The 15,743-nt window shown below is 30.7% G+C and overlaps 1 protein-coding gene across 3 annotated transcripts in view; it reads left to right on the top strand.

The window, feature by feature from the left end:
- LOC119687474 (non-lysosomal glucosylceramidase) overlaps positions 1-12,117 on the top strand; it is a 42,917-nt gene extending 30,800 nt beyond the window's left edge. For 2 of the 3 annotated variants that reach the window (XM_038101801.1, XM_038101802.1), the window contains exons 3-11: positions 6,281-6,550; positions 8,297-8,871; positions 9,016-9,271; positions 9,337-9,459; positions 9,539-9,653; positions 9,716-10,085; positions 10,150-10,604; positions 11,517-11,726; positions 11,892-12,117. In XM_038101801.1, the coding sequence (XP_037957729.1) occupies positions 6,281-6,550; positions 8,297-8,871; positions 9,016-9,271; positions 9,337-9,459; positions 9,539-9,653; positions 9,716-10,085; positions 10,150-10,604; positions 11,517-11,726; positions 11,892-12,083 (2,566 nt within the window). In that variant the 3' untranslated portion in view covers positions 12,084-12,117. The remainder of the gene's footprint in view (positions 1-6,280; positions 6,551-8,296; positions 8,872-9,015; positions 9,272-9,336; positions 9,460-9,538; positions 9,654-9,715; positions 10,086-10,149; positions 10,605-11,516; positions 11,727-11,891) is intronic. The other variant, XM_038101803.1, reaches the window with a different exon arrangement.
- The last annotated feature ends 3,626 nt before the right edge of the window (positions 12,118-15,743 follow it).

Below are 15,743 nucleotides of genomic sequence, written 5' to 3'. Positions count from 1 at the left end.
TATTAGAGAATCGATAAAAGTGTGGAAACTTCAAGTATCACCTCAAAAATATAACTCTTGTTAAGGAATACATTTGCAGACTATGTGTAGAAGAAAAAGAGACTGCGGTACATATATTGGGCCAATGTCCAGCACTGGCAAGCAGGAGGATGACTGTCTTGGGACACCATTGGGTTGGTGATGACTTGGCAGCCAACCTCAAATTAAATGAGTTGCTTGCAATAACAAGAGATGAAGTTATGCGAATGGAAGACATTTTAGCTTTAACTCAATAACGACATCGAGAATTCGAAGAACGACTAACTCGTTTTCTACTTCGCTAATCCTTCACTGCAGTGGGGCCACTTGTTAGACGGTGCGCTGTCCCAATGTCTAATAATATGATATAAAATATACTCATAATTGTAAAGAATTATTATTTATTTTCCTGTTTTGCTCATATAAGCCTATAAAATTTCCAGTTCTTTCAGAGTTGCTGTCAAAAGTGGTGCTTATTTTGTATTGTTCTTTCGCGAAATGCTTACAAAAGAAAAGGCCTAAAGTTAGATTAAATAAGCCAGTAGTGTTGTTGTTTTGCATGTTTTTTTTTAAAATAAGCGGTTGTTGTTTTGTGATATGCAAAAGAAAACGCCGCCTAATGTAGCTTTTATAGAATTAGAAATATCAATTAATTGATAACTCATCTTATTATGAGGTAAAACAGAGGTAGTGGCTATTATTTCAGAAAACAAAAGTCACGGTCATATTGCTCATTATCTGCTTAAAAAAATAGCAGACAAATGGCTTATAAGAAAGACTTACAGGCATGAATATATCGATTCTTCATCACGTGCTTATTAAAACTATATGCAAATATAGAAATTTGTTGAAAGGACGGTAATGAATACATTCCGAATAAATGAGTACTTGTATCTAAAAAAGAGTAAACACAAATGTATACGTATTAAAAATTGATATCTTTATATATACATTGTGACCGAAAAGTTTTCGGGAAATTTTAAATAAAACGCAAAATTCTTAACCTTCATCAATATTTATTTTATCTCCTTCAAAATATGCTCCATTAGAAGCGATACACAAATGCCAACGTTTCTTCCAATCATTCAAAACATTTTTTTATAGGCGCTTTCCGGTATGGCTTTGAGTTCCCTCTGCGAATTCTGTTTTACGTCTTCTATGGATTCAAAACGCGTTCCTCTGAGTGGTAATTTGAGGTTGGGAAACAGGAAAAAGTCACACGGTGCAAGATCAGGTGAATACGGTGGCTGTTCGATGGTATTTATTGAATGTTTGGCCTTAAAATCGTTGATAATGTTGAACAAATTGAGGTGAATCGGAACAAGCCGGGCGTTGACACGTCGCATACACAAATTGTCCACCAAAATCAAACGAGCCATCTCACGACCGATGCCTAGCTCTCGTGCTATCTCTCTAACACTCACATGAGGATTTTTGAACACGATTTCCTTTGCCTTTTCAATGTTTTCGTCGGTGGTAGAGGTCGAAGGTCGTCCAGAACGCGGCATGTCTTCGACGGTCGTACGACAGTCCTGAAAGGCTTTGTACCACTCATAAACTTGAGTTTTCGATAAAACTGATTCCCCATAAGCCTTTTGTAGCATTCGCAACGATTCTGCACACGAAATTTCGTTCGAAAAACAAAATTTGATGCAAACTCTTTGTTCAATATTTTTTTCCATTGTTTTTTTCGCAACGCACTACTGAGGTGAACTGGTTTCAACAGCTGCCGTAAACGAACTGTCCGACAGATCGCGCTCATTTTTGGCATAGTAATTAAGGACAGTGCTGCCAAACTACATAAACTTAAAATATCGAAAAATATACAGCGCGCGAATTTTAAATGAGAATTTCCGAAAACCTTTCGGTCACAATGTAATATAATATAATATTTGTTAAGCTTAACTGAGAAGAAGAACCAAGTTGCAATGGGTCGATTTTGTTGCGATTCGCAGATGGGAACTCAGTCCACGAGGTTGTTTTGCATTAAGCCATGTGGCTTGTATCCCACTTACTCAAATGGTTACAAACGTGCATGATTTTATCAATATTTTTAGCAATTGGTCTTCCAGTGCATGTTGCAACTTTGACATCGAAATTACAATGGCGCTCGATTGGCTGTTACAGTATCAGGACCATACACTATTCATATTTTTAACTGCCTGGCTTGCTTTTTCGCCTTTATTAAAGAAAATCTGTGGAATATGGCGTGTTTTTGTCAAACAAAACTGAATTAACCAATTACTAAACTGTCAAAAGTTTTTTGACAACGCGGGATACATATAACTAAAGCCATCTATTGGGAAAATAATGGATTTCCTTTTACTATATCTAATATATATATATAGTATAAAGCACTCTGTAGCAAATATAATGCTGTCAATCCATATTTTCTTTTTTAGTTTCCGTAATTCACATTTATTTACTAAAGTAGATGCATGTAGAGTTAGTAGTAGAGATGCATATACAACTAGTAGCGATGCATGTATGCGACAGCTCTCTGGAATAAAAATATGAAGTAATCTCCGTTTTCAAATATGGTTAAAAATGTTTAATTGATAACAAATAATAAATAAACGAAAAGTACGTGTCGACCTAATAATTGAAATAGACGAATGGGGAAGAAGTTGTATTAAAAGTATGAATATACAAAAAAACATGAACCTAATAATATATATATATATATATCAATCACATTTAATAATTTAATTTTATATATAATTTAATTTTTATCTAATATATAAAATAATGATTAAAATGAAATCATATCATGTATATATCATATATATATATAATATAAGTTGACATTTTGTTATGTTGTGGTTATCGGATACTTACACCCAATTTGTCCATATGTCATAATGGTGAAAGAAAATTTACAAGTCATAGCATCGCATAAAACAGCTGTCATTGCACTTGACTTACAAACAAAGTAACCTTGAACTATGCTCATTATATATGTATACCTAATACAAACGATGACCCACTCATATCACCCACATACCCTACATATAAGTAAGTCTCTTTTAACTTAATATGAAACATATTTTCTGCTGTGTTAATATGTTGCCTACTTGTAGGCATAAAAGCCTGTACGGATTCGGCATTATTGGTCGTATGTGAACGCAATCTATATCACTAATTTTCTTTTGGTTTTAGTTTCGGTACTACTTGTTCCGTTTTATATTCTTTTTATGTATTTTAACTTAATTTCCTCTTTGAGTTCGTAATGTATTTGTTGTGTACGCTTTTTATGACATCATTCTTCACTTATTAGTTCGTTTGGTGTTTGTTCGAATGTTGCTTCGCTACAAGGTTTTTAAACTTTTGACTAGGGCTTGCCTTAAAGGATTTCTACAACTACTAATGCGGTTATTTTGATTGTTCACATAGCAAATATTACAAATATTACCCAAAATTATTTATGTTAAAAAAATGTTTACATTGGCTTTAGTGTCCACACCAGCAAGTTTTTGATAAGTTTTGAATATAAAAATACTTTTTTCGTATATAAAAATTTGCTTTACAGCTTTTAGTTAAATTGGGAAAAATTTGTATAAGTCAGTGAAAAGTGTGAGTATATCTTCCCGAAACATTTTTAAGTGTGGACGCTGGTGCGTGACGATTATACCATCGATAACTCTTACATATACACTCACAATGTAAGAACACAATTAAAGAAAATAATACCTTTTACTTTTTTATTGATTATAGAGTATTTCATTATCATAACACTTCCCTTTTGAGTATTTTCGTTAGATCATACATTAACACCATACATTAAAGCAGTAGTTCCTTTCTCATCTTGTTTGCTTCTGCCTTGATTTTATTTCAAAAGGCCTTCTATACCATTTTGGATGGATCACGTTTTTTATTTTCTTTGTTTTAGATTTTATTCTAATGTTGGAGGCATTTGTTGTATTTATTATTATTAGACTCTTATTATATTTTGCATTCTCAAAAGTTGAATAGGAATATTCGCTCAGTAGTGCGATATGTCTTCTATCACCTATTACTAAACGTGTTTCATCGTCATTGAATTAAAAATTAGTATTAATGGCAGTAGCCTACAAACTCGTAAAGCAACATGTTGCCTTTCATCGGAGCTTTATCAACTGCTGAAAAAGCTACAAGCGCTTTTTCAACTACAAATCCAAAGCAACAATCTTACTTACTTATTTGGCCATAACACAGTATGTCTCCCCAGGCGCCTCTACTGTGTACGTGCCTTCTCCAGTTTCGTACATCTAATCCAATTAGTGCTCCCGTAACTTGATCACTTCACCAGAGATACGGTCTACCTCTACGTATTCTTCCGCCAACTACTGCTTCAAACATATTTTACGGTGAAGCATCTTCATCCATTCTCACGAAATGACCATGCCAGCGAAGCCGCTGGATGTTAATTCGCTGAATTATATCAATGTCTTGATAAAGCTCATACAGCTCGTGGTTCATTCGTATGCGGTAGTCGTCGCCAACTCGTAGGGGACCAAAGATCTTACGAAGAAATTTTCTCTCGAACGCTGCTTCATCATTCAGTGATCATTCTGTCCATGCTTTTACGCTATACAGAAGCAAAGGGAGAATGAGCGACATATAGAGCGTAACTTTCGTTTGCTGAGAGAGAGAGCTCTACATCTCAATTGCTTACTGAGCCCATTGTAGTACCTAATAGCATGGTGATTCCTAGTCTGACATCATTGGTGTTCGTTACGGCGGTGCCAAAGTAGATGAAATCCTTGAAAGATTCTAAATATACTTGCAATAATCACACATTATCACTCCTAACTAATTGTAAAAATAAAGAGTCGACAAACTGAATGTACTCTATTTTTCAGTAATTATTATATAGGAGTCGAGAAGCTATAAATGATTTGAATGTACTCTATTTTTTCAAAGAGATTTTTTAATTCGGAATGATTTTTTTCATTCTGACTGTTAGTTATCTATTTTATTAAATTTTTGTTTTCTTGTTCTTTTACAATCACATGTTGGAAACACTTTATTATTTTTAATGTGGTGGTTCCGAATGTAAATATAAATAAAACATATTAGTGTTTGAGATTTTGATGAAATTTTTATTTAAATATATTGTTTGGACTTTGTCTTCAGATATAAAATAAAAAATTATTCAAATATCATCCTGTTCGGAATACCAGGATATCCTACATTACTGGGTCCTCTCGAAGAAATTTTCGATGGTTTATTGGCATATAAATAGCTAGTTATTTTCAATCGTAACTTAACGGATATACGTTTCTAAATCGTCGAGGGACTAAGGATTGTTCGCAATATTACAACTCTTTACTTAACCCCATAAAAAAGATCAGTGGTGATAAGTTACATGATAGTGATGGCCAAATCAGTTCACCAAAACAGGAGAGTACATATATGGGATATTTTTTGCGCAATAAGGCAAAAACAAAATGCGTTGTGTAGCTTGTGATACTGTTTTGTTGAGACCCCATATACATATTTCACATTTGTGTATATAATTTCACACCAACAAAAAATTGGTGATTATGTGAATGCTGCTATCAAAGTTTATTTAAGATCTGTGTCACATCATCGTTATTTTCAAAACAGAGTTGACCTATCACAACTCTTAATGTGAATGCAATGCATTTAACATTTACTTGTAGATTTTCACTGCTCTTAATGTGAAAATTTTGGTTATTGACATATCTATCAATGTCTCTCGTCACTAAAGACAATTATCGACATTTCGTTAGAAGTTTTCACAACTTTAACATGTTAAGCGGTTGTTAAACGATCGATATTACGTTATGCTAAATGGTTTTGATGTCAGTTGTTTTTTACATCAGGACTATAAAAGACAGAAAGTTTTTTATGGTGGAGAAATATGGCTAGAAGCTATAGTGCTTATATGCTGTGACGTTTTAGTTAGACTGTAAATTTATATGACACAACTACACTTTAAGGCGATTTAGTATAAGTTAATATAGTAGTTTAATTGTCCAATTATTTTCGTAGGGGTGACTGTAATAGTACTGAATTCATATTTTATGTTTGTGCATAATAAGAATATTTCTTGAGCTCCTACTTAATTGTGCAAAGACTTTGCTACTAAATAACGAATAATTTTTCATGTGATCTGAAAAAGCCACCCAATGTTTTTAATCTATAAATATGTTATAGATACACATATATATTTCCCTACTAATAAATGTTCTAAACAATTTGTTCATAATTTTAATTTATTTTGTTTTTGTTTTCTTTAATGTGCTGTTCAACACAGATATGCGGCCTATTATTGGAAAGTATCGCGTGAAGGCCGTCGTGTCTATATGGATTATTATTACATGGAGAATGGTAAACAGATATATGGCGTACCATTGGGTGGCATTGGTGGTGGCACAATCGGTCGTGGTTATGGCGGTGAATTTTGTCGCTTTCAAATGCGTCCTGGCATTTATGAATACAATGTGGTGCAAGCAAATCAATTTATTGTGACTATTAAAGATGGCAAAGGATCTACAATATTTCAAAGTTTGTTATCAAGGTGCAGGTAAGTTAAGTATTTTGAATATGCAACAATTTATGTACTCCCGTATACTCTATTGTACTTAGTGTATTTCACATAACATCTACAATGTATAAGTAATATTGCATTCCTAAAACATACATGCAAAGGATATACGTTTAACACTTTGCAATAATATAATTACATACATAACTACTCGTATATATACCTATATAGCTTTTGCCTTGTGTATAATTTATTAGTCTTTTGTGTACTGCATACATGGCACCTCATAATACAAACTGAAGCCATTAACATATATCCTGCAAAGCTCTCGAATGAACAAATTTTAATTATTTGCGCTACTTTGCATGTTGTATCCTCAAAGTTATTTTCGCTACGTCTTCTCTTTCTCTTTTTATTTTGTCTTAGCACTTTTTACTCCTTCCTCAGAGTGTTTTATTTTGTATCCTATTCTATTTGTGCAGTGTATTTATGTTAATAAGCCTTTTGTTATTGTACACAATACCGCACCGTATGTATGGGCTTTCCTAGATGACTTCATTTATGTGATTACTATCGGGTAATTATAACGACGGCCTCATAAAATGGGTACCGTATGTAAAGGCACTTGGAAAATTGCGTGTTAATATCACGCTTATTGCTTATGGGCTGCTATCCATCATTGCTATAAAAATCAGTTTGAGTAATGACTTCAGATAATAAATGAAGTTACTAATCTGTTAACATACGAGTATATAAAAGTATGATTCTGCAATGAACATTTTAGGCACACCAACTTTATGGAATATTTACAATGGTTTCAAAACTTACCTTGTTAAAGAAGATTAGATTTTAATGATGACTTCGTTTAAATGATATATTATGAGATTAACAATGATATTTATACTTCGCATGTCTTCTTCTTATAAAAAATATTTTTATTTAATATGTGCATATATGTTAAGGGATAGTTTACAATTTGTTTACTTAAGAGAATTAAAATAAGAAAGATTATTTTTATTTCTTCTATATAATTTAAATTAAAAATGGTATATAAATTTTTAAATTATACTACAAAAGTTTATGGTGCGATGTATACATAATTTTCAACAACAGCAAATTAGATATTAAAAAATAGCTGAAACCGATTCTACAATTTATTTCGTTGTTGCGTCATTGTTCTTCTCTACTGAAATTCACTATGAAAGGTCTTTATCATATCGCTAAAAACTTCATTTCATATTCTATTCTGATTCATATAAACTCAGATACAAAGATATGTATCACTTTCTTTTTAACCCCCCTATGTCCAAATGTCATTAAACTTCAACTAAAGTATTACTAATTATTACTATATCATTGTTGTTTCGTATATTGTAATTTGACCTACCAACCTAAAGCTTGTTAATTTTGTGTTTTTGCTGTCATCAACATTAAATTCAATACAAAAAATATATTAAAATTATTATTTCTTTTTCTTCTTTTTTCAAAAATGAACATTTTTACACGCTTTATGAAACAAAAAATGAAAAAATATCTCAACTTTTACTCACCACCTATTCATACATATTTCTGCCCCTAAATGCTTCTTTTGGTCTTAATTGCGGTTATATGCCCATCCTTGTTTTTTACCCACTACGTTCCACATTCACAATCATCATCTTAATTTTTCAAACGATATCCTCATTTCGCCACAAATTTATATTTTAATTCAAACATCATCTATGCTAATACTACTGTCACCTTCATATAACACGAACAAAATACACATCACACATCGAATAACAGTTCTAATCCTCACATCACAACCACCTCATATTCTAAAACTAATATGGGCATTTGCAGTAGTCGCGCTAAACAGCCGCTTAGTTCATGGCATTTCAACATCGACGAATCAAAATGTTCATATACGGGCCTATATCCACGTTCGTGGACCGAATATGACCTTTCAGAATATGGCATACGTTTAATATGTCGTCAGATCTCACCAGTTATACCGCATGATTATAAAGAGTCAAGCTTACCGTGCGCAGTATTCGTATGGTCAGTTGAGAATGTCTGTGGTGAAGATCGCAAGGTCTCTATTACGTTCACTTTTAAAAATGGTACTGGAAATAAAAAACAAGACGCTGATGGTGGTGCTGATGCCATACTTATCTCAGAAGGCAATGCTAAAGGTGTGGCTATACGTCAAAAAATTGGCGATATGCCGTGTGCTTATAATTTGGCATGTCGAGTTTTACCTGAAATCAGTATTACGCGCTGTACTCAATTCGATCCATTGGGTAGCGGAGAACAACTCTGGTCAGAGTTGAAAGAGCACGGACATCTAAATGAGAAACATTTAGATGAGACATTAAAATGTAAGTCATTAAGTATACATTAAAAAATCTTTTGATTACAATGATGTTAAAATCAAATAATTATTTTTGCATAATATATAATATATATAAATGTTATGTTAGAATAAATTAAGTTCTTATTCAACATTTTCTCATTGCATGTAGCTAAGGAACTTGCTGTTGCTCTCTGTGCACAAGTAACTCTTAAACCGAATGCTAGTCATGATTTGGAATTTGTGTTGGCTTGGGATATGCCAAAAATTCATTTTCCAAAAAAACTTATTATGCATACTCGTTATTACACCAAATATTTTGATGATTCCGGTGAGGCTGGTCCTAAAATTTGCGATTATGCACTTAAATATTACTCCAGTTGGGAGAAATTAATTGATGCGTGGCAGCATCCGATACTAGAAGATGAGTAAGTGTGATCTAAACCTAAAAAATATTGAGCGATATACATGTATGTTTTTGTGCTATTTTAAGAGGATTACCAGAATGGTATAAATGTGCAATATTCAATCAGTTATATTTTATATCTGACGGCGGGACAATTTGGTTGCAGTGCAAGTCATCTTTGGGTCAGGAATTATCGTATGATGATCCCAGGTAAGCTTAGTGCTTTGCTGAATGCAAACACATTTATAAGTAATATTGAAGTAAAGCTTAACTCAAAAATTTTCCATAGGCTTGCTTATGGACGCTTTGGCTATTTAGAGGGTCATGAATATCGGATGTATAACACATACGATGTACATTTTTATGCATCAGCAGCTTTAGCGCATCTTTGGCCAAATTTACAGGTTGTATTATTAAGAATACATTTTTATTCTCTTTATTTTAATATATTTGTTGTATATTTCAGGTAAGCTTGCAATATGATTTTAAGGATGCCATTGCTGCTGATCTTTCTGACACACGTAAAATGCTGTACGATGGCAAAGTTTTACCACGGAAAGTTAAAAATTGTGTGCCACATGATTTGGGTGATCCGGATGAGGAACCATTTACGCTTATCAACTGTTATAACATACATGATGTCAACGAATGGAAGGACTTGAATACTAAATTTATATTACAAGTTTACAGAGACTACTATGTACTTAGCGAAATTGCACAATCTCAGGCTGATAATGCCAGTAAATTTAGTTCCATTGAATTTATAGATAAGGATAGCTTATACGAAATGTACGCACAAGATAATAAACGTAAAAATTCGGCTGAAGAAAAGCAACGTAAATATTTCTTCATATTGCATAAGATCTATAGTAGCTATAATAAAAGTTTCTATAATTTCAGAAAATCGTAAGTCCGCTTCAATGTATATCAACGAAACAAATGGCAAAGTTTATTTAATGGATGCACTAACCTACTTAAAAGCCATGTATCCTGCTTGTAAGGCTATACTTGAACGCACAATAGAATACGATAAAGATAATGATGGACTCATTGAAAACACAAAAATGCCAGATCAAACATATGATACATGGACCATGGAAGGCCCCAGTGCCTATTGTGCAGGGCTATGGTTAGCTTCACTGCAGACTATGTGTAGTATGGCGAATATATTAGATCAACCTAATGACTTTTTGCGTTTTCAAGAAATCTTAGATAAAGGCAAACGGTCTTTCGATGAGAAACTATGGAACGGCAGTTTTTATCGATTTGACACATCTGATCATCATAAGCATACCATCATGGCAGATCAATTATGCGGCCATTGGTATTTGAAAACATGTGGATTTGATTATGATGTACGTTCGTAATTATGAATATAATTTATTTTCTAGATTGATATTAATGGTTTTAAATCTAGGAATAATGGGATATTTTTACTAACTAAGCTATAAAATAAGTTAGTTTTGTTTTGTTTTGAAATATATTACTGTAGATTTGTAGTTTATAAAGATTGTAAAAATTTGCTATTTCTATAAATACTTTATACAGTTTAAGTAAAGATTTCAAAAGTTTTAGTTTCGTTCTTTAAAATGTGTTAAAAATATGAAAGTATTTTGTAATGCATCCCGTAAGGTTTGCGATGATTACTGATGATCACTCAGTGCAAATAAATTGCTTATTCTAATTATTGTTGTTATTATAAAATTATGGGACACCTCAACACTTTCCCAGCAATCAGTAAGCTGAGCACACAAAGAAATTGAATTTAAAGTTCAAAGAACATTAAAGTTGTTTTTGTTGTAGAACGCCTAGATCTGAAAAGCAGAAAACATGTTAGGACTTCAAAACGAACACATGGGCAGGAAGACGATGGGTAAAGTTAGAGTTAGAGTTGGAAAGGAGAAGGGGAAGGGGAAGGGAGGGTATAATTGAAATCAATCAGGGTCTAGCCGTAAAAACTTAGCTACCTCAAGGGGATGAGTTCAAAGGTCGATTGGACTAAGATTAGTGTGTGCAGAGGGACAAGAAAACATTAGAGTTGTCAGAGAAGTTAGTGAAAGTGTTTTCTTTCCAGTGCTTGGTTTTCACTAACTAATCTTAAAGTATGTGCCCTTTTTAGTTCCCTCATAAATAAGATTATTAATTTAATTTGTAATTAATAGAGTCTTTATAACCGATGTACTAGTAATAATGTTCATTTATTTTGTTTTAAATTTGTTTCACTCTATTAATTTTAATATATATTGTTCAATATTTTTATTTTTTAGATTTATCCAAAAGAAAATGTACGTTCAGCTTTGAAACGTATTTACCAAAATAACGTGCTGGGCTTCCATGGTGGTAATATTGGTGCTGCTAATGGTTTCATTGCCAATGAGGATGCCGAAAAGCCAGGCTACGTTGACACTACTACATTGCAGAGTGAAGAAGTTTGGCCCGGTGTTACATATGCTTTAGCTGCTACTATGATACAAGAGGTAGTCTAATATGTAACTCTTAAAGCTTTCTGAAAACAATAGCAGTTAATTAGTTTTTAACTAAGTTAATATTAATTTTTTAATATTAACTTTCTTTAATTTATATATTCACATCACTGAAATTTGAATTTACAAACTATGGTATATATTGCTTTTTTTTTGCAGGGTATGTTCGAAGAGGCTTTTCAAACAGCAGGCGGTCTATATAAGACTCTATCAGAACGTATTGGCATGAATTTTGAAACACCTGAAGCAATTTATGGTGAGAAACGGTATCGTTCAATTGGTTATATGCGACCATTAAGTATTTGGTCTATGCAAGTGGCATGGGAGAGACGCAAAGCTTTACGAGATTAAACACATAATATAATAAATCAATATATGTAATCAACTATACCTTCTTACAAATTTGTATTGTAGTTTTAAAATCCTTGTGCTGTTATAGTTATTTAATTGGTTTTTGTATTGATTTGACACAACTTTAGTATAAACTATAGTACAATATATTCCTAAATAAGTCGTTTAGGAAATGTTTAAAATTGCTATTTAACCAAAGAAAAAGTTTAATTAAGGCTAATTTAGGCTTTATTATTCTATATTATTTATTTTAAGAGGAGCATAATATTTGGCACAAATGCTTAAAGATTTACGCTTAATGTAAGAAATAAGTAAAAATATGAATTTATATTTAAATCATCTTATAAAAGCCAATACATTTTAATTTAGATGCAAAGTTGGTGATCTTAAATTTTGTTTACTATATTTATACCTATGTGTGGTTAGTGTATTTGACTTAAGTAGCTTTATTTAATCATAATAAATTTAATATAATTTTATGCGATTATTGCTTTAAGCTAAAATTTTGTATATTTTACGCAAAAAATTATTTTGATACCAATGAGCTTAAAAATGTGTCTGTTATTTATAAAAATGTTAATGTTATAAAGAAATGTTTTTAGGTGTTTTAGAACTTAAGTGGAACATATATAAGTAATCAATTGAAAACTCAAAAAATGTATGCATATATAAAAGTTTAGACACGGTGCAATAATTTTAAATTTGCTGTTGGTTTACGAGAATATTTTATTCCAACTTTTTATACTTTTATAAATATTTCGTGTTATTTTTATTCTTCAACCAAAATATTATACAAATGACACCTTTTTTTTTAATTATTTTCAAATAAATTTTAACAAATTAAATGTCCTGCTTGAATATTATATGTATATACGTATGTATATTTATTGCTATTAAAAGGGTTGTATTAAGTGTCCAGTTTAAGTGTTTAAAGGGTTGCTATTAAAAGGGTTGTATTAAGTGTCCAGTTTAAGTGTTTTCACTTAAACTTGTAAATTATTTCATATTTATAATTTGAGAAATAATTTATAAACAAAATTAAAAAAAATTAATTAAAATATGAACCTGTAATAGAAAAAGACTAATAGTACATTCACACTGTCTCATTTAGGCACTTGCTCATTTATATTAATGAGGAAGCGTTCACATTATAATGAGCTCATTTATGCAGCTGATAGAATTTTAATAAACTTCACTTAATAATATATATCATAAAAAAAATTAAATATGTAATTGAGAGATTAAATCATTTATATACATTTTGTTTATCAATTACATATTTAATTAATAAAAAGAAAGATTTTATTGAAAATTTACTTCATCAGTGCCTTTGTTTACAGCTCAGCTGTTGTTTGTTTACATTTTACATATGAAGTATATAACTAATATATCAACTTTTGGTAATTTCCCTTGTGGGAAATTTATTTTTAAGGGTTGCATTCGACAATTTCCGTCTTAAATGAGCTCATTTATTGATAATAAGTTTATTTATATGAGAGATTTTTGTAAGGTTAATCATCCTCATGGGTGATTATAATTAGTAAAACTGCTCAAATGAGATAGTATGAATGTGCTATAACCAACAATGAAATAAGATAACATTTTACTTTTTAAGAATTAATTCTTTGGCTGTTTCGGTTATTGCCTAATAAATACCACTGACGAGGCATTTAGATATATTTTACAGATTTAATTATTCACAAAACAATTCATTACAAAAACTAATACTAAAATCTCATAACAAAACTATAAAAGTAAATTTAGTTATGTGTGAATGTGGTTCGTCTTTGGTAAAAGTAGAACAACAAATTTATCGGGTCAGTTGTCTAAAATGTGACTCTGTGGCACAAATGTATTGACAAATAATTAAATTCAAAAAATTAATTTTGGATTTGTTTCTTTATATATTTTCTTTCTGGCTATAGGTTACTTTTTGTTCAAATTAAAATTAGACGTATATTTTTTAATATATTCTATATTTCGAATCTCCTTGAGAGTCAATATCAGGATCAGTATCTAACATAAATTAATATTAATTAAAGTTATCTAAACGTCATGCTGTTGATTCCGGTGTCTATATTGCACAATATTGAGTGCAATATGAGAGGTTTATTAACATTCTAATAATATAAATCTATATCTAAACATCATACTGTTGATTCCGCTGTCTATATTGCATTATATTAAGTGCAATATGAGACGTTTAAATATAGATTAATATTAATTTGTATTAGATCCTGATCCTGATGATGACGCTCAGGGCGAGTTGAAATATGATATATATTAAAATATATTAAACAAACGTTTAATTTTAATTTGAACAAAAAGCGACCTATAGCCAGATGGAAAATATATAAAACAACATTAAATTCAAAAAATATATTTAAATACTACTGATAATGAGTATTCGACAACTCGAAACAGCTATATTGTCAGCCAAAAATTCAAATCAGTTAAGGATAAAATTTCATACTTTTAATTCTTTACTGATTAACCTATTTTTTTTTTTTTGAAATTGCTTTATTGTGTTAAACTTTAGTGGGTTTAAATTTTTTTAAATTTTTTCACATAAGCCTGCACAAATTATAAATCAATAATTAAAAACTAGTGGACTTCAAAATATTCTTAAATATGTAACATATATATTTTATAGAGAAAATTAGGCCTTAAGACGCGTCTTGAGAATTGTTTCAGTATTTCGGTATTTATGCAATTTTTTACCACTTTATTCCTGTTTTAAAAAATTCCTGTTTTCTAGAGCTTTCTAAAATTTCCCAAATGTGTGATGTATGTCTTTCAAAACACATGAAATTTTTAAAAAGAAGATTGCATTCAACATTATCTAAATAGGTTCATTTATTCAGCCTATGCACTAAGATGATGTTAGGAAAGCAATCTATATAAGATGAGTATGAATGAAAAGTCAACTTAATATTTTGCTGAAATTATATCTCGACTAGGTTTTCATAGCTTGCAAACCGATTTTATATAACTGACAAAAAAATGTCGTTGGAATATGGTTTTCATTATTGATATAAACTGAAAATAGATATGTATAATAGGTGAAAATAGGTTATTTTTAAAATATTTGCGTTTAAAGTATTTAAATGAGTCTAGTTTTACTCATTTTTCTAGACAACCTCTTTGGATTAGAACAACATTAACAGCCATAAGTAGTTGTCAAAATATTATTATGGTATTTCTTACTTCTAGTAAAGCGTGTTTTAAGAAATTCAATATAATCTATTAATATTAGTACTACATAGTAAGTTATAATTAATTTATTTAGTTTATTTTAATTCTGCTTAAAATCGTTTTTATAATTGTTCTGTTTTATCTTTTAGTAAACTTATTTTTCAGTAAGTGATTTCATAATGGATTTAGGATACAATACAATTCTCTATATAGACGTGAGATATACATAACTAGACAATTAGTTTTTATATTAGTTTTGTACTTGATTTTGGGTTAACTTGAGTTTTTAAATGTTACCTATCTTCATGCACAAATATATACAAATATATGTATAGAAACTGACTATATAAACCATTCTTTCGTAATAGTAAAATCTATAAAATAATTGTGTATTTATCGATGTATTTACAAGATAAAGTTGCTAAATAAAAACTTAAGTAAATTAATAAAATTTTATTAATGAAA

The sequence above is a fragment of the Teleopsis dalmanni genome, chromosome X (genome assembly GCF_002237135.1).
Source record: "Teleopsis dalmanni isolate 2A chromosome X, ASM223713v2, whole genome shotgun sequence".
Taxonomy (NCBI): domain Eukaryota; kingdom Metazoa; phylum Arthropoda; class Insecta; order Diptera; family Diopsidae; genus Teleopsis; species Teleopsis dalmanni.
The sequence above is the reverse complement of the archived record's forward strand: the minus strand, read 5'-3'. Positions and strand labels throughout refer to the sequence as shown.